Raw genomic sequence first — 20,150 nt, forward strand, 5'->3', positions numbered from 1 at the left:
TATATATTTTTACCTTTAAAGTTTAAGAAATTCACATCTAATTAATTTTTTTTTTATTTCAAATTGTTTGTTGATTCAAATTTCAATTCAATTTAATTGAGTTTCAACCTGAACTTTCAATTTAAATTGTGAGTTCATTTGCACATTATGAATTTAATTTATAAATTTTGAATCTAACTTCAAATTAAAACTTTACGTTCAAATTATGAATTCAAGTTTGAATTTCTACTTTTAAGATAATTGCAAATTCAAATTTAAACTGAGGTTTAAATTTGAATTTGAATTTGAATTTGAATTGTACTTAATTAAATTTAAATTTAAAGTTTTAATTTTAAATTGAAGTTTGATTTCTAAATTTGAGTTCAGCTAAGAGTTTTAATTTGGACTTAAACTTAGATTTAGAATTCAATCATACACTTTCAGTTTAAGTTAAAATTAAAAGTTTAAATATAATTTTAGATCAAAATCGAAATTTTAAATTCAAAGTGTAGTAAAATTGAACTTAAGTTTATAAATTAAATTTAAAACTATGTACAACCAAACAACAGTAGTCACGACCAAACAACCAAAGTTAAAACCCAATCTTTTAGAAGTTACTTTTTTAAAAGTTTTTATTATTTTTTTTTTTCATTTCATTGATCGACTTACGAGCAACCAAATATGCCAAGAAAGTAAATTTAAACGCGAGGTATACTAAACTTATCTATCTTATCATTTTTTAAATGAAAAGGCAAAATTCTTCTACATAGGAGGTAGTCTCAATTTACATATATAATAATTCCCAACTGTCTGAAACCAAAACAAATATTTATGGTAAATTTTAGTACATCCAACCAAATACAATGAATGTAGCTAAAAAACTTTCAACGGCGTGCATTCTTAACTACATTGCATTTCCAATACAAACGACCTTTTATTAATGAAGGTTTAGTTAATTCATTATTTCTCCCAGCAGCAGCAGAAGAATTGTCTCTTGATTATAGTCGAAAAAAAAGGAAAAAAGATGTTTTACATATAACTTCAACTTCTAAACATTCGGGGAAGATTAAAATCCACAAAATATTTTGTAACGACATGATCCGCTAGCAATAATAACTTGTTGGATCAAAACTACTGGTCCAAAATACTTAAGCCCAGTTATTTTGTCCAGACATCTCCCCATTTAAGCCCAAGATCACCTAATGTGAGACTTGTCTCGCTAGTCTTTATCATTTGTCATTTCGATCCTAACATAGTCTGTCATTCACCGACCCTGACTCAGCCAAGACTCATCAGAGACTGACCCGCTAGCAATAATAATTTGTTGGGCCAAAATCACCGGCCCAAAATGCATAACCCCGGTTATTATATCTAGTCTAATCAAACTTATATACCCCTACATCCAGGCATAACTATCCTATGTGGGATTATTGAGGTGTCACATATTTTATGTTGGTGATTTCACGAAGAGCTCTTCAACCGGCTTGCAATCCACGATTTCAACGTCTGCGTTGTTATAACCGACTGTTGATAGCTATAAGAACAAATTGCAACAATCATGTGGCTTTCATTGAACCAACCGCGGAAACTCATATCTATAGCACGCGCTTGCCTGACTAAGCACTAGCAATGTATCCACACTTTGTAGCTGGTATGATTTGTAAATTTGTAATTATTATATTATACAATGTTCAAGCCACACAATATAGTGAAATATAAGTGATAATTTTTATTGAAAGATTCAGTATTATATGAATATTCCTTCGAGCGAAATAATTAAAATCGAAAAATATAAGGATTTTTTTGTACATTATATGAAGTCATTTAGTAGAGCAAAACAGTAGTGCTAAATTTTATAAATGTTTTTAATACATGTAAGTAATTTTCAAGGCTAATAGTAGAATCCATATAAGATATGCCTCCTCTTTGTCGGATCCTATTGGAGGATTTCTCATTCTTTAGAGTGTCATAGGCTAATTTTGTCAAATCTATAAAAGAAAAATAACAATCATTATATTTATTTGTAAATGAGAAAGTTATGATAGATAGCAAGGCTAGATAGATGTCAACGGATCGGATTCGGGCGGATTTTCAAAAACCTAAACCCGAACCCGACTCCAAACCCGAGACCCAAACCCGAACCCGAACCCGAACCCGACGGATTTTAAAAATCCATATCCAAACCCGAACCCGACCAAAAATTCGAAACCCGAACCCGAAAATTTGAACCCGAAACAATTATTTTTTTTTCAATATTTCAAAATATATTATAATAAATCTAAATTTTTAAAATACAAATTCAAATATAACATCAAATATATATATATATATATATATATATATATATATATATATTATATAATACAAAATAAATTCGGATTCGGATTGGGTTTTGGTTCGGGTCGGGTACGGTCAAAATCCATATTCGAATCCATATCCGTCGGGTTTCTATTTTTGATATCAATATCTGAATTCATATCCATTTAGCATCGGATATACCCGTTTTATTTAGGTTCGGGTTCTGATAAAATTTCGGATATCCATACCCATTGACATTCCTAAGCAAGGCCCACCCAATGATTAGTTAGGCTCGTTGTAGGTTCATATTATTAAAATGGTATAAAAAATTAGTACAGATAAAGAACCAAAAAATGAATATCATCAAAATTGTTGAGAAATATCATGAAGTACGTGTTCAATTTTGATAGAAAAATAAAAAAATGAAAAATTATCGTCGGCCAATTTGCATAAACAATTCAAAAGTTTTGAGCTTTTCCAAAACTTGGCCGTCTTTTTCGATTTTGTAGATTCGGTTTGGATCTTCAACAAACTGACCAAAATATTCTTGTACCTTTTTCTCTCCTTTTTTTTTCTTGCGTTCTTTTTTTTTTCTTGCTGAAGAAGTCGGCAGAGGCGGAGGCGGAAATGCTCCCCGTCTCTGCCTTTTATGTCCTTGCCCTCATCCTCGCCCGCACACAGCCCGCCCTCCTCGCCTCCGACCTCGCGAAGACTGCGCTGCGACCCTCTTTTTTTTTTACTCTCCGACCCTCCTCCATCCGCCATCCCCACCGCCACTGCCGGCAATAAAGAGGAAGTGCTTCTCGAGACCCAGAAGCACATACACTGGCGAGGAAGGGGGAGAAAAATAGTTACACTCCGGTGAGGACGATGGTTGCGATGGAGGGTAAGGGAGAAGTCGTGCCAAAAAAAAAAAAATAATGAGAAATAAAATAAGAATAATAAAAAATAAAAATAAAAAATATATTTTTTCTACAGAAAAGACCAAAAAGTATAGAAGAAAAAAGAAGAAAATGAAATTGCACTGTTAAAATAAGGTTACACTGTTTTAAAAAATTTTTACACTGTTTTAGAAGAAAGTTGCACTCTTTAGAGATAAATTATACTATTGGGATGAGACTTACACTTTTTAGGCGAAAGTTGTACTATTTGGATAAAATTTACATCATTTTTTATTCTCTTCTTTTTCCTCCTTCTTTCCCTTCGTTTTCTCATCCTCGTCCTCCTTCTTCCTCCTCCACCTTCTCCACTGCCGTCGCCGTCAAGCGCCCCTCGTGCCGCCGCCCCCCTTCGCCGCCGGCGCCTGCGCCAAGGCGGGCGTTGAGGTTGCGGTCGAGTGAAGGATGGAGATAGAAGCCCAGCAGTTTAAATAATAATTAATTAATTAAAGAGTTTGTAATAATATATAGAGTATTATACAATTGTAATTAAGTATGGTGTTAATTCACCAACACCACAAGAATCTCTCATCCTCATCACGATCTACACAGACTCGACTTATTATTAGAAACCAAACTATATAGTATATATTATATATATACTATTAATCCGAACATAGCAAATTAACCCCCACGCATAGGCATAAATGGTGAGCGACGTGTACGTTTGGGTTTTATATAATATATGGCGAGCATGAGACCCAGGAGGGACTTGCGGGCGGTGTCACTGAGCTTGCTCTGCCAAAGCGGGGAGCGGGCGCAGTAGTGGGAGGTGGGGGCAGACTTCTTCTTAGAGAGAGAGAGTGTGTGTATGTGTGTAACACACTGGACCTTTGCAAATTGCGAGGTTTGAGTGTTTGATCAGTGTTCTGAGTTTTTTCAGATTTTCTGGCGGGTCGTTGACAGTGTTTTGACCTATGACTCGTATCTCAAGAATTGAGGTATTTAAAGTAGCACTAAGGTCGCCAAAGAGGAGAACTTAGGCTGCTCTCTGGTTGCCTTCTGTGGGATTGTGTACTGGTATACCTTGATGGTTGTACCGGTACAGAAAGTGTACCGGTGACAACTCGATGGTTGTACCGGCACACATGTGTTTTATGGCCAACTCGAGGCTCGGGTTTGCTGTCTCGCAGGATTTGTACCGGTACACTTTTCCGTGTACCGGTACACTTTGCCAGATTGCATTTTTGACAGTTTTGAGGGATGTTTTTGCTATTGTAGAAACTCTATATCAGCCCCCACGCCCCCTATCAGCCCCCACGCCCCCTAGGGCCTTTCTTGAGCTGAGAACACAGGAATTAGAGGTAAGGGAGCTCTCCTTACCTTCTCTTTGGTTTTCTTGCATTTTGGTTGGATTTTTTATGATTAAACCCTTCTTTTTTCCCTCTTTTTGCTTCTTGGTGCAATTTCCACCATGGGAGAAGCCTTGGCTTGGTGTTCGGAGCTTGTTTGAGGGAGGGTCTTCAACCCTAACTGATTTCTAGGGTGGTTTAAAGCTTCTTAAGAGGTTAGAACTTGTTTTCCCCTTTTTAATCCTTGTTTTGATAGATTTCTTGTGTAAAACCCTAGAAATGGGAGTTTAGGGTTATGTTTGGGGATTCTTGATTAGAAGTTTTTGGAACTCAATTGATTGAGTTAGAACCTTTGTTTAGGTTGGACTTGGAGAGATCTTACTCTCATTTGGGATTTGAAAAGGATTTTTCTTCACAAGAGGTGAGTTTTGCCCTTTTCTTGAGATGCTTAATGATTGAGCTTAGGGTTGTTCGTAACGTTCGTGTATCTCTTCTCTTGTTACCTTTAGGGTGCTAGGAGAATAGTGAGCAACTCCGTTCGGCGAAACGAAGGAGTTCTAGCGGAGCTTCGGTGGGTTTGACCTCACCAAAAAATGAGAAAATATCATTTTTGTTGATTTAAGTATCGTAAAATGAAAAATCATGCATTGTCATGTTAGATGCATTATTTATGAATTTTAGAATGCTCAAAACGCTTATGTTATATACAATGCATTTTTGGATTTTTATGTAGTAGAGAGCTTGCATGTGAGACTTATGCATGAGTTTAGCGTTCGCATTCGGGACTTAGAATTATGTTTCATATAATGAAAATGATAGTGCAATATGCCATTGGACATATGAGAATACATTAGGCCATGAGGTGACTTGGGACTTGAATATCATGTGAATTATTGAGCTAATGTCATAAAGCAACATTGAGCTTGGGTTAGTTATGAACCTAGTAAATAATGCCATAAAGAGGCATGGGAATTGGAACATGCTTGGATATAGTAATGTCTTAGTGTCATAAAGAGGCATTAGACTTAGTGAATATTGGAACTTCACATTGAGATATAGAACTAGACCGATGGGTTGCTAGTGACTATTACCATATTAGAGACATGATGATTGGATACTTGAGATGATGACTACGCTTGCTTGCCATTTGTGATCATTCGCACATGCTTGTGATGATCGCTCTCTACAAGTCGGCACTCCGGAGTTGGCCTACGCGACTTATGTTCGCTCGTGCGGTATCGAGAAACCTACGGGGTCGGGAATGATAGACTCATTCCTAGAGTGGGAATGTTGGAGTTACCACCGGTACTTAGGTGGCACAAGCTGGACTACACTTGTGTAGGTCCCAAAACAAAATTGAACAATGGCATCAATCCATAAATGATAATCACTACTAGATAGGGTGTAGTAGTTGGATTACCCTGACATGCTTAATGCATAGCTGTGGGCATTTATGACCTGTAGTATACTTGGTAATAACGCTCATTGCATTATAGTATACTTATTTGCCAGCTGGGATCATACTAGTTATGTATTGGACATACTTGATCATAGTAGAATGAATGTACAACATATTGTCATCATGTTACTTGTGGCATAGTAGTTTAGCATTTATATATGCTTTCATATCTGTAGTTTATTTTCGTTGCTTTTCGTATCTATCTTATTCTTTTGGGCCTAGTGGTGCATTGTGCTGAGGTCAGTAATTGCCCACTGGGAACTATAAATTATAGTTCTCACGCCCCCTATTTCTTGTTTCCTTTCAGAGCCTTCCACACCGGGTGAGGCTAGGGACCACGGAAAGAGTATCGCCTCGAGTTAGCTTGTTGGCGAGGGACTTATCGATAGGTGGTCTACCTCTCATTGGTTTTATTTTGGAGAGGTTAAGAGTTGTACCTGTGTATAGAGATCACCCTTTTTTGTATCTTGAGACAGATGATGTATTTACTTTATATTTTATATTAGTAGATAGTTTTCTTTCTCTCTACTTGTTGTTAGTATTTAGTTGCTGGTTGCTCTGATATCTCTAGTTGTCTTTTTTCCTTGCTTTTATATCTCTATTGTTGTAGACGCCTTATATGTGCAGGCATATGGCGGGTCTGGGCACGCACCGGGTGGGCCTACTCCGGGTCCCGGGGCGTGACAGATTAATTTGGTATCAGAGCCTAGGGTTGAGTTTTAGTGGACCTAGCAGACCTTAGGCCAGTTGGACTATAGGAAATAGGCTCGTGAGAGACGAGATCTATTTGATTTATAAGCGAAAGTATCATAATTGGGTTTTACTATAACTCTAAAATGTTGGAGTTGAATCGAAGTGTATAGCCTTTAACTTCGCGGAGGGTTACGTTGGCGGTCGACAACGTAACATCGGCAGTTAGTAGTAAAGAACACTTCCTTACTTTTGCATGATTTCGGTATTTATTTGTTGAACGGGGTTGTGATAGCGTGGGTTTTTACTAACTTACGCTTTTATGATGTTGTAGTGATAATGCTGATTACACGCTCTAAGTCTGTTGGGGCGGACAATGCGGCAAACTTGGAGGAGGTGGAGACCTCCGTTACCTCCGGATCCGGCGAGGTCCGTGAGTTGAGGAGCCAGCTTGCGGCCCTCACTGACTTGGTCGCGCAGAGGCGGCGGCGGCTCAGCAGCAGGCGGATGCGGCACGCCGGTAGGAGGTGCGGATGAAGCGCCTGGAGGATCTTTTGCTGCAGCAGGCGGCAGCCAGGGAGGCTCAGGTCCCTGCACCACCCGCACCAGTAGAGGTGGTTGCGCCTAGGGTGTCGTCCCCTGTACTCGACACTTCTCGGACGGCCCCTACGGTGGCACCTCGGGAGGAGGACGTTGCGGCACCACCAGCTCAGGTGCCTTTGGCGGGGGCAGTTTTTCCCGTGATGGTTGAGGGAGCCGAGCGGGATCGACTCATGGATCGCCTCAACGAGTTCAAGAGGTGCAATCCGCAGATTTTTGAAGGAAAGAAGGTGGATCACTGGATAGTGGAGAAGTGGCTCATGCATATGGAGAAGTTATTCCACGACACCTTCATGAAGGAAAGGGATAGAGTTTGGCTCGCCACACATCATCTTGACGGCAAGGCCTACCGCTGGTGGCTGGATATTCGGGACAACCCGAACACAGATTTATCGGCGATCTCGTGGAAGAGATTTAAGGAGCTTCTGATGGCTAAGTACTTTCCAGAGAGCGTCAAGAGGAAGATGGAGCAGGATTTGCACGGCTTGCGCCAGGAGGATCGGACCGTGGCCGAGTACGAGAGGGAGTTTTCTCGGCATCTTCATTGTGTGCCCTTTGTTGTGCGGGACGACGAGGACAAGGCCCGTATTTTCGAGCGCGGATTACGGCCCTCGATCTTTCGGTTGGTGCAGTCCTCCAACCTTCATACCTATCGAGATGTGGTGAACCGCGTGCTCATCGTGGAGAGCGGCGCGGTGTAGTTGCAGGAGCGTCGCGAGGGCATGGACAAGGAGAAGGGCAAAAGGCCCACGGCTGAGGGTGCGAGCCAGACGCACTCACGGAGGCCGCCGAGGCACCCCAGAAGCCGGAGCCAGTCGCGAGGACGTGGCTCGTCTACTCAGCGAGGAGGACCTGATCGTCGCCAGGCTCCGCATTGCGTGATCTGCGGTGGTCCTCATTTTTCACGGCAGTGTTCACGCAGTCGGGGCAGGTGCTACTTGTGTGGGCAAGAGGGCTACTTCCAGTCGGACTGCCCGAGGTGTCCAGCGCAAACGCCATCATCGACATCTGCACCAGTTTCACCAGGTCCCAGCTAGGGGACACTTTCTACTCATCACCAGGCCGGGCGGCCACCAATTCAGCGGCAGACGAAGGGGTTACGACAGGCCCCGAGCGGGCGCTTGTACGCGGCCCAGACTGAGGAGGCGGCAGTAGCCGAGAATGTAGTTGCAGGTATTATTTTATTAAATGGCATTCGAGTTCGTGTATTATTTGATACCGGTGCATCGCATTCATTCATAGATCGGCTGTTTGCCGAGTTACATGGCATCCCCTCTGTTTCCTTGTTGCATCCGGGACGGGTTGTTGTCCCCGATCACTCTTTGGATATTAGGGAGTTTTGCCCCAGTTGCCCTGTTCGGGTAGGAGATTGGATTATGCCCGTCGATTTGCTAGTTTTGCATAAACTTGGAGAGTTTGATGTAGTTTTGGATATGGATTGGTTCACAAAGTACTTCGCAACTATCGATTATAAGAATCGAACGGTGACTTTTAGAAAGCCGGGGCAGGAGGAGGTTGTGTACCGAGGATACCAGAGTTCGCTATTTGCGATGACGATTAGCTCCTCTCGAGCTTGACAGTTGATTAGCAGAGGCTGTGTAGCCTATTTGGCTACAGTTGTGTTGCGGGGTGATGCTAACACCGCTAGGATTGAGGATATCCCCGTAGTACGGGAGTTTGGAGACGTGTTTCCAGCAGAGCTACCAGGCATGCCACCTGATAGGGAGATTGAGTTTGTGGTAGATCTTGTCCCCGGGACTACTCCAATCTCAAAGGCACCCTATAGAATAGCACCAGCGGAACTGAAAGAGCTGAAGACACAGTTGCAAGATCTTCTAGATAAGGGTTTTGTGCGACCGAGTGTGTCACCTTAGGGAGCACCGGTCCTATTTGTCAAGAAGAAGGACGGATTGCTTCGCTTGTGTGTGGACTATCGTGAACTTAATAAAGTCACGATTAAGAACAAGTATTCGTTGCCGAGGATCGACCATCTTTTTTATCAGCTCCAGGGATCTAGTGTGTACTCCAAGATCGACTTGTAGTCGGGATATCACCAGTTGAAGATTGCACCCGAGGATGTATCAAAGACGGCTTTTAGAACACAGTATGGACATTACGAGTTTACTGTTATGCCGTTTGGGCTTTCTGGCTGATAACTATTGTGGGTGGAGTGCGGCTCATCACAAAGTCAGTTAAGGCTCGCGAGACGAGTCTCACATCGTCTGGTACTTGTGAGTGTAGACGTCAAAGCTTGGAGGGGAATGTGAGACTCCAGGATTTGGAATATTCCTATATAAAAAAAATATCACAAACCTCTTAGCCCAACTATAGTCATTTTAGGCGGTGGTTAGGCCCAGGAGGTTAAGAGAGTTAAGTGTGTTAGGGCTAGAGTTGTCCTAAGATGGATGACCACCTGGGAAGTGGGATATCACAGTTGGTATTAGAGCCAATTAATAGTCAAAAGTGTGATATGAACCTCGACTGAGCCAGAGTTATTATAGCACACTGAAATTTAGCAAATCGCAAGGTTTCAGCGTAAGAATGGCGTTTTGAGCTATTCTGAAAATTTTGATGGTTGTCTGGAGTGTGTCGACCTGTTTTCGGAGATAAATAAGCGCGAGAACGGGTTTTTTGACATCAAAATCTGCAAACTGCAGTTTTGGTGTTGAGTATCGGTACTGGCTTGAGGTACCGGAACTCAGTAGAGCGCAGAATTTGATTGCTCTTGGATTTTGCGGAACCAAGTGTGTATCGGTACTAAGCTTACTGCAACAACGTTCGAGTTTTGTGAAACTGGACCCCTGGTATCAGAACTACTGAGTACCGGTACTCCAATTCATTTACCGGTACTCAATGCTGCAGAAACTATTTTCGTGCAGTAAGTAATATTTGGGTTCTTTAGGGGCTTAGGGGGATATTGTTACATCATGTGGTATAACTCTTCATCCCCCTCATTTACTCTCTTTGTGCTAAGGTTGGAGGGAAGTAGATGTGGATTCTTGCTTTCTCTGTCTCTTGGACTTCTCATTTCCACTCAGATCCTTGGGATTGATCTCTTTTCTTCATCATTCTCTTTGAAACTTGTATCTAGGACCTTGGAGGAAGCTTGGAATTGAAGTAGTAAGATTGTGGATTAAACTTCAACCCTAGCATCTTGAAGCTTGGTTTGGAGCTTGTTTGAGGTTAGTGATCTTCTAGCTCTCTCCGATTGTGAGTTTTGCTAGAACTTTTAGTAGGAAATGCTAGTTTTGAGGAAACTAGGATTTATTTTGAAATTTCTTGATTTTGAGTTTTTTGAGTTGAATTGATGGGTGTAGAACACTCTTTTAGGTTGGATTTGAAGATCCTTCACTTTGGTTTGGACTTTGGATAAGTTTTGCTTGTTCAAAGATAATTTTTACCTATTTTCTCTTTAATTTTTGGTGAATTTCGTGGTAAGCTTTTTAGAAGCTTATAACCATTTGGAAATTTTTCTTAGGGTACTAGAAGTCTGGTAGACAACTTCGATCGGAAAAACGACTAAGTTTCGAAGGGTATCCGGTGGGTTTGACCTCACCGAAATAAGTGAACTCCCCCTATGTCTCCTATCTTGTTATAGGATTTAATATATACATTTTATGCTATTCATGACATCATAGAATTTTTGGACTTATGACATCTTCATATTATATATGAACTTTACATACTTTATATAGTAGAGGACCATGATGATAACATGCATAGTATAGCACATGCAATTGTATAGTAATATCAAGCTTCTGTTATGCAAATATAGGTATGCATGTTAGAGATGAGTAGTGATATCAAATGGGACACTATACGACTAGTGTGACTATTGGACTTGAACTTGCATGACAATAATTTATGCTTGCCATAGATAAAGAAAAATATGACACATGGCATGTAAAGAGTTAGTTGTTGAGCTAAATATATTGTACTTAACCAAGATGAACAACTAGAGATGACATTATGACATTATACTCGACCTCTAGGTCGTTAGTTGATATTCCATATTTTAGACATGATGAGTGAGATTCCTAGGCATTGATTATGCTTCTTGGCCATTGTGTTCATTCGCACAAGCTTGTGACGGTCGCTCCCTACAAGCCGACACTATAGAGTTAGCCTTTGCGACATCATGCTCGCCCGTGCGGGATTGGGTGCTGAAGTGGCTTGCCGTGTGTGAGGCTGATTCCTAGAGGGGGAATGCTGACTACCATGGGGCCATTAGGCACAGCACAGCCGAAACAATACCTTGTGTAAGTCCTCGATGATTGGGTAATTACAATTAAATTTAATGTTGTATATCACAACTAGCTAATGCATGACACAACTAGCTAATTTTAGGGAGCGCCGGTCTTATTTGTCAAGAAGAATGATGGATCATTTCATTTGCGTGTATATTATCGTGAGCTCAATGAGGTCATGATTAAGAATAAGTATCCGTTGCTGAGAATTGATGATTTATGTGATCAACTTTAAGGATCGAGGGTATATTCTAAGATAGATATGCAATCCGGATATCATGAACTCAAGATCAAGCCAAAGGATGTTTCAAAGACGGCTTTTCGAACACGGTATGGACATTATGAGTTTACAGTTATGTCGTTTGGGCTTACCAATGCTCCGGTAGCTTTTATGGATCTAATGAACCGTATCTTTAAGCCATATTTAGACAGGTTTGTCGTGGTGTTCATCGACGACATCTTGCTGTATTTCCAAATGACGAGGAACATGAAGCTCATTTGAGACAAGTGCTGCAGATACTTCGGGAGATGAAGCTATTTGGTAAGTTGAAGAAATGTAAATTTTGGCACCGCAAAGTGGCATTTTTGGGACATGTGGTTTCGGGAGAGGGTATAGCAGTAGACCCTATGATGATTGAGGCAATCAAGGAATGGCCTAGGCCAACCAATGTCACCGAGATTTGGAGTTTTCTCGGTTTAGCTGGATATTACCGAAGATTTGTTGAGCGATTTGCTAAGTTGTCTATTCCCCTCACACGACTCACACATAAAGAAACAAAGTTTATTTTGAATGCTTTGTGCGAAAGAAGCTTCTTGGAATTGAAAGAGCGGTGGACAACCGCCCTAATCTTGGCGTTGCCTGTTGGAGGAGCAGGATATGTAATTTATAGTGATACTTCAGTTAATGATTTTGGTTGTGTTTTGATGCAGGATGGAAAAGTGATAGCCTATGCTTTTCGTCAATTAAAGGATTATGAAAAGAATTATCCGACTCACAATTTGAAATTGGCGGCTGTAATTTTTGCTTTATAGTTATAGTGTTATTATCTTTATGGCGAGCAGTGCGAAATCTACACTGATCACAAAAGCTTAAAGTATCTCTTTACACAGAAAGAGTTGAACTTAAGGCAACGAAGGTTGTTTGAGCTCCTTAAGGATTATGATTTGACTATTCTCTACCACCCTGAAAAAGCAAATGTAATAGCGGATGCCTTAAGCCACAAATTAGTGGAAAATTTGGCAATGTCACTTGTTACTCAACCCACTACACCATAAATCATTTTTGGTGGCACTATTTTGGGGGCTTTTATAAAAAGTGCAAGTAAAAAAAATTATTGGTGGCATTTTTAAATAACTGCCCTTGATAAAATTTATATGAGAGCCCACCCCTTTTTTTTTCGAAAACTGTATAATCATCTCACAATTCCACAAGAAAACTGTCGAGTATTGATCGAGTGGGAATTTTTTGCCATTATCTTTTTACTTGGTGTGCAAGAGAAAAAAAAAAGCCCTAGCTGCTATCGCCCAAGCCCTCTTCATCCTATTTGGGAGTACCCTAATTTTATCTGGGTTTCCACCTCTTTCTCTCTCCTCCTCCTCCTCCTCCTCCTCCTTCGATGGTGCCTCGGCTCTCTCTTCTTCCCACGCGCCGCCGTGCTCGGCCTCCCTCGCTCCTGGCGCTCCAAGTGCTCCTTCCAACAACCCTTGTTGCTCTACCCCTTCGCCGTTGTTGATCCCCTGCCCAACCGCTAGGCTCCGCCTACTGCGGCGCCTACCTGCGCTGCCTCCGCCTCTGCCACCGACTCTGTCCCCCGGCTTCCACACCTTCTCTCCTCTTCCTCGTTGCCCCCAACCTCGTCCTCCCCCTCTAGGGCCGCCTCCGCATCTGCCACTACCGCCATCCCCAAAGCCCTAAAAATGAAAAAACAACACAAAAAGGTAAAATGTGCAAATATGCTCCCTCTACTATCCCCACTACCACAATTTCTTCTTTTGCTTGCCACTCAAACTTTTTGCATATACTGTAATTTATAGCTTCTAACAAGCAAAGAATATAATTAGTAATGGGAACGAAAAAAAAAATTGGTCTTTTCCTCTTTTATTAGGGTTTTTAACTATATCATTGGCATTTGGTCCTCATTGCTGATGATCTTTGCCTGAGCCAAAGATAAACCACACAAAAGAAAACTACCAGCCGGCAGGTGAGCTTTCCATGCTATGTGTTGTGTTCCCCTCTCTCGTCCGCCGTGCCCTCGCGTTTAACTCCCTTTCCGGCCCCACCCCCTCTGCCTTCGCCGTCGCTCGCCGGAATATTCCCCTTCTCGTCATCCACCATAGCCGCTTCCGTTGCGACATAGGAGGATCCGATCCTGTTGCGTGCCGAATTTCCTGACCCTTGACCCGATCAAAGATCCTCTTCGGGGAGCGTGTCGAGATGAAAACGGCTTCGGATTGTGACCCTCGAAGTTTGTGCCCTTCGATTGATCAAGCAATTCGGCTGGCGAGGGATTGGATCAGCCGGGTTCGAAACCTCTACAATCACTACAAGAAAATAGCCTTTTGTGGAGAAAATTTTCGCCACAAAAAGAACAAATTTCGTCACAAAATATTTTTTGTGGCGGAATATTCTGCGCCACAAGCCCGCCACAATAAGCCCGCTGTAAAATATACTTGTGGGGAAAATTAATATTCGCCATAAAAAGTTATTCTATTTGTGGCGAAATATTTCGTCATAAAATTAGTATATTAATTGTGATGTGGAAAGTATTTGCTGGGAAAATATTCGCCACAAAAGAAGTCATGCATTTGTGGCAAACTACTTTGCCATAGAAGACATGTGTCAACTGTGACCAAAACGGTTGGCCACTACATGTGGAAAGCATTTGCTAGGAAAATATTCGCCACAAAAGAAGCCATGCATTTGTGGCAAACTACTTTGCCATAGAAGACATGTGTCAACTGTGATCAAAAAGTTGGCCAGTATATGTGGAAAGCATTTGCTGGGAAAATATTCGCCACAAAAGAAGCCATGCATTTGTGGCAAACTACTTTGCCATAGAAGACATGTGTCAACTGTGACCAAAAAGTTGGCCACTAATTAAATCCCAAAAGAATTACGTTGACAGTTCAAAACTTTTATAGCCAAACACAATATTTCACCACAAAATTTATTGATCTTTTGGATCAACTATTGATTTGAGACAATTTTAAAAAAAAATTGCTACTAATAAAATTATAAAAGTAATTAAGTAATACTCTGAGCATAAAAATTTTCAAATAAGAACCAAAATATCAATAAACAAGTTGTTCCATTACTAATATCCAAAACATACAAAAAGTTTCATGCATCTCCAACATACACAAATCCATTACTAATATCCAAAACATACAAAATGCTTCATGCATCTCCAACATACACAAATTGTTTAATTATACCACTTTTACAACTAGTTATAAGATTTCTTAAACATAATATGAAGATGCTTTAAGTATCCACAAAATATGCAAGCCTTCAGTTGTTCCCCTTTCAAAACCACTAGACAAATGGAAATGAAATCCATGAAGCTCATATGCCTTGTTTAATCCTGCACAATAAAAAGAGAAAATAAAATTAGACAGTATATCACCAATTTCTCAAAAACCAACTAACATTTTCATGCAATATGAACTTACTTGATCGTAAATATTTCAATCTTAATTGAACTAAAAGTAAGCAAGGTTTCTAAAATTTACGAGTGGAGTACCCGCGCTTCGCTGCGGACAATTTTGATGCTAATATTTAATTTGCTGGTATTATTGCAAGGAAATAAAAATGTTATAACAAAGCAACAAATAGCAGCTAATAATTAGGTAGCTTAACGCTAAATAGAATTATCACAAAGAACCACATCAAATATTTGACAGAGTCATATTATTTTCTAAAGATATTGAAAACTCTGAACATTCAGAAAATCATAAGAGGTATATTGTAAAATGATAGCATAAAAAAATATACATCTCATATCGATAGACATCAAAGTATTGCCATAAAAATCACCCTAATTATTGCAAAATGAAAACCACCCTAAATTAAGCACAAAATTATCACTGCTATTTGGTACAATTAAGATTGATATCAATATATTGTGCAGACACAAAACAGTCAAAGCAAGCTTTTCAAAGATGAGAAATATATCGCAGAGAGCTTTTCTGTGAATTCTATACATAAAGAATGGAAAAGGACTTCACATTGGAGCATTGCACTACATGTTACTAATATATGTGGAAGTCTGAAATATTAATGTTGTGTCACTTATGGACTCCAAATTAAAATCTTGGGTAGGATTTAGTAGAGACCAAACAGTTATCTAGTAATTTGACCTGTCAAATTTTTTATCACATGATTGCATATGAAGAAATTAAACACATAGAAGGTATAGAAGTGCATAAAATTAAGGCTCAGGTACAAATTTTAACTTCATGGCATTAGGAATCACTTGATGTCACACTCATCATTAGATCAAAAGGAAAAATATATACAGACATGCATTTTCGTTGGGGCTAAATAAGAAATACTTCAAGACATTGAATCAAGAGAAAGAAATAAAAATGTTAGTATAAACACCAGCAACAAAATCTGTAACAAAAAAATAAAGAATTCCAAACAAAACAGTTAACAACAACTATGAGAAATGCATGAGCAAGAACATATTAATATTGAAAACTATAAGACATATATAAGGCTCAGATTGTTCAACAATTAATATCATAATCGGTCTACTACAAACATTTAACCGTCAAACTGTTTGAAATATTTGCAACGGCCCAAACATCTGGACTACGTGCACCCACACATAAAAGCCACCGAATGGTTGCCTACATAGTAGGCCATCCAAATTCTACATACCTTTCATTCTTATAATATAAATGCATCAATAGAGCATTCACAATCTATATACCAGCAGACCAGTGCACATCATATTGTCGATTCCTTTCGCCAAGTAAAAAAAGTAATGGCCTGTCATACACAACCACTTTTCTATTTCATCACATCACAGAGTGTCAAATTCTTGTATATCATCATCGCCTTATTTTAAAAAAAACATAACGAATGAAATAGAAACTGTAAAATCATAAAAGCATACAATAACGAATAAAACCCAAACCATCAACCCATATAAACACCCAAAGGCCATTTTCTGTACAACAGAACCATAAAAATCTGCAGAACAAAGTAGGAGAAAAAGTTTGAGGAAATTTCAGTTCCATGCTACAATAACAATAAACAAATTCATTGTAAGGCCAAGGGTTCTGCATAAGAAAAGAAGAATATAAAAACTGCAAATTCCATACTAAAACACTACAATAAGACTTAGAGTTCAATACGTAGATCATATAATTGATTTCTCATAGAGGGCAGTATACGAGAGAGATGTTAGGGTTTAGGGCTTCGTGCGAAGGTGGAGCGATCCGAGATCTGAAGCTCTTCGCGCCCAGATCTGTGAGGTTTTGATCTCTGCTCCACCCCATAGTTTTGTGATTTTGTCTAATTTGGAGCATCGAATGATTGTGTTGAGTGTCGATTCTTACTGGTTGATATGATTTTGTGATTTCAATGTTAATTTCTTTTTTGGTCGATTGGCTCTTGATCTAGTATGGTGCATGAGTGAGTGTTGTTTTGATGTGTGAAATTTGTTGATACCTTTAAAGGGGTTCTCGTCTTTTGTTTAGAGGTGAATCTCTACATTGGGTTGTTATGAGTGTGAATGGAAATGAAAATTAGGCAAAAAAGATATGATAAAATAGTAGTGTAGCTTTAGAAGGCCTTGTCCTCCAACAGTTTTGAAAGTCATCAGCTAGCATTATGGAATGTTGTAGCTTTAGAAGCTCTTCATTTGCTTTTTGGCTGCAGCATTAGCAGCGGAACCTCGTCCACCTCTTGCTCTTCCTTTTCTCTGACTGGTGCTAAACCTTGTTGTTGCATTAGCTACTCTCTCAGTAGAGAACATAGGCTGTCAAGGACGATAACTTGAATTAAATAATTAATATATGTGAAATACATGCAACTGTATAATATTTTTTCGCATTAAATTACTCTAATACCTGTGAGCACCGATTGAATGATTCTACATCAAAATATCACAATTTGTCTGATAGGCTGGAGACACTAAATTGTTCACCAATCTGAGAGAATTTGTTTGTTGCTCTCTAATATTATATAAGAATAGGTTTGTTAGAATTTATTATTACAAATACATTAGTTCCAAAATAAAATTCTACTTGTTTTCTTTTTGGTTCTCACCTCCTCTGCCATAATGTCTCCCCTTGTGACTGATGCTGTACATGTCCTCAAATTGTGGCCTTCTTTGCCGGCATTTTCCACACTTTATTGGTTTGTCCATTCTCGATACTTTGTAGGGTTTAAAGGTTCATCTGCATCTTTTCTCCTAAGCTCTCTAGGTCTCCCTGGTGGCTTTTATACGCCAAGGCACTGGAGCTGGCATTGAAGTCTTATCCATGTCATTTTGTTCAGGAATTGGATTGATAATCTCTTCAATACGCCTTAAGATACAACTGCCTTGGTATAACACTGATGTAAATATCCTCAGGCTTTCCTTGTTGTGAAAATTGCTCAATGGCATGTTTGCACGTGATTCCTGTTAGATCCCACAACCTACAACTACATTGCCTTTTCTACCAAATCCACCGCATCTTACCATCCAAGCAATCAACCTCATAACTTTAGCCTTCCCACATGGAATTGGGAAGCAATGTCGTGCATCTACTTTCAATTTCTCCAACTTCTTTTGAATGTTTGGGCATATTTGGCCCTCTATATTTCTCCATTCTTCTCTTTTTATATAAAACTTTTCATCAATCTCACCAAATTCATTCTAGCATTGATACGATAGGTTTATCTCTGGCTTTCAAAAGACAACTATTAAAGGACTCTGAGAGGTTATTCACAAAGAATGTCTGATTTTGCCCTACTAGAAAAATATGCCTTGGAACACTGATTGTGTGAGATTTTTCTTAACCAGTCGTATGCATCCATCCTTATCTAGCTTCTTTAGTTCTTCCATTTGGTGAGATTTTTCTTTCAAACTCTCTAGTTGTTGTGGCATTTGCAACACTGCCACATTGCATCTTTTAATTCTTTACCTTAATTGCAACTCTTTGAATTGTTATATAAATGCCTCAATGCAATATCTATGCTCCACAAATTAGGCAATTTTCTTCAAACACTTGAACTAAGCCCTAAAATCCACCACATGAATATAGTAAGAATACTATAACTAAAATCATAAAAAATGATTAAAGAAATCTAAATGACTATACCTTGCCTATCAGAGATAAACACTGTCCTAGATCCTCTTGGACTACAAAATCATCAATAAAGCACTTTCAATTGTAATTTCTAAAGAATTCCCCACCTTTATAATAATAAACATTTTAGAGGACCTTGTAGGTCTGCTTTGATGGCAAATCAAAATTTAAATGTGTTATCATCATCTGAGCCTTCAATACTCATAGTTGAAAAAACTAGGGATCACTGTCTTCTTCAATCATCTTTTATGTTATCATCATCATCACTCTTACTCTCACTTTCCTCAAACATCATTGCCTTTTTTATCTACCTTCAGTATCTGTACGATGGACATCTCCCGATCAAAGCCTTACCTCACATATTTCTCATTTACATCTCCTTATTAGCGACAATCTTTGCTAGATAACATTCCATTTATTTGTTTGAGGAGTTGACTGCACCTTATTGCTTTTAGACTTGTCATTCACCTATCATCGGCTCATATAGCTATCAACATGTAAGACAATAGTTCTTAATTGCCCATGTTCTTGTAGCATTTGAGCTACATCCTGATCATTGCTAATCTTCTTTAGAATATGATTGAGTTTAGGCTGTAAGTAATAAATGTCGCGCCTTGTAGCCTGATCAAGATCACTAGCTAAACTATTCAATTCAAAAAAACTGATAAAGCACCATCATATTCCCTGTATTCCTTAATTAAACCACCCATATACTTTATATTGGGTGTAATTTGAAGGCAACCACCATAATAATTTTTTAAGTTTGTAACCGCACTTCTCCCATCTATAAAAAGATAGAATTAGACAACATAAAGATATGAAATTACATTAATACGTAATGTAAAAAGCGATCTAAATAGAATAATACTTAGGACCACATATAACTATAAAAATGCTAAGGAGAAATATAAGAAATGGAAAATTTCAATACAACTCAAATGCAAGAGAAAGGCGAGGATATTCTGACAACTCGTGAAGCCTATACAATTGTACTTGAGCACAGATCCTGGATATGTTCGAGTATGGGTCCAGCCCCCCTGAGCACTTTAGAGAATGGCGGTCTGAGGGACAACGGCTCGTGCACAAATACAACAGAGATCGAGGTTGAGATGACAGCTCGAATTCAAGAGGAGGTAGAGGCACGCATGGCACAAAAAAGAGAGTGAGCGTACAAGCTCGAATAGAGCAACGAGAGGCTGAAGCAGAGGCTCGTTTAGCTCAAAGGAGGCACGATTGAGCAAAATGGAAGCCCCAGATCGTGCTGTTATGGCAGCATTTATCAGAAATGTGGATGCCTTTATCTTCGCAGCCAACATCCGCTAGTCGTTGTAAGTAATAAATT

General features: G+C 39.5%; 2 protein-coding genes across 2 annotated transcripts; both read left to right on the top strand.

Moving 5' to 3' along the window:
* LOC109724765 lies at positions 7,430-7,957 on the top strand. The gene has a single exon (XM_020253697.1). The coding sequence runs from the start codon at positions 7,430-7,432 to the stop codon at positions 7,955-7,957; it is 528 nt and encodes a 175-aa protein (XP_020109286.1).
* Positions 11,766-12,535, top strand: LOC109724766 (uncharacterized mitochondrial protein AtMg00860-like). The gene is made up of 3 exons (XM_020253698.1): positions 11,766-11,833; positions 11,932-12,382; positions 12,434-12,535. Exons 1-3 carry the CDS (start codon positions 11,766-11,768, stop codon positions 12,533-12,535), a joined length of 621 nt encoding a protein of 206 aa, XP_020109287.1.

The sequence above is a fragment of the Ananas comosus genome, linkage group 19, assembly GCF_001540865.1.
Source record: "Ananas comosus cultivar F153 linkage group 19, ASM154086v1, whole genome shotgun sequence".
NCBI classification, from domain to species: Eukaryota; Viridiplantae; Streptophyta; class Magnoliopsida; order Poales; family Bromeliaceae; genus Ananas; species Ananas comosus.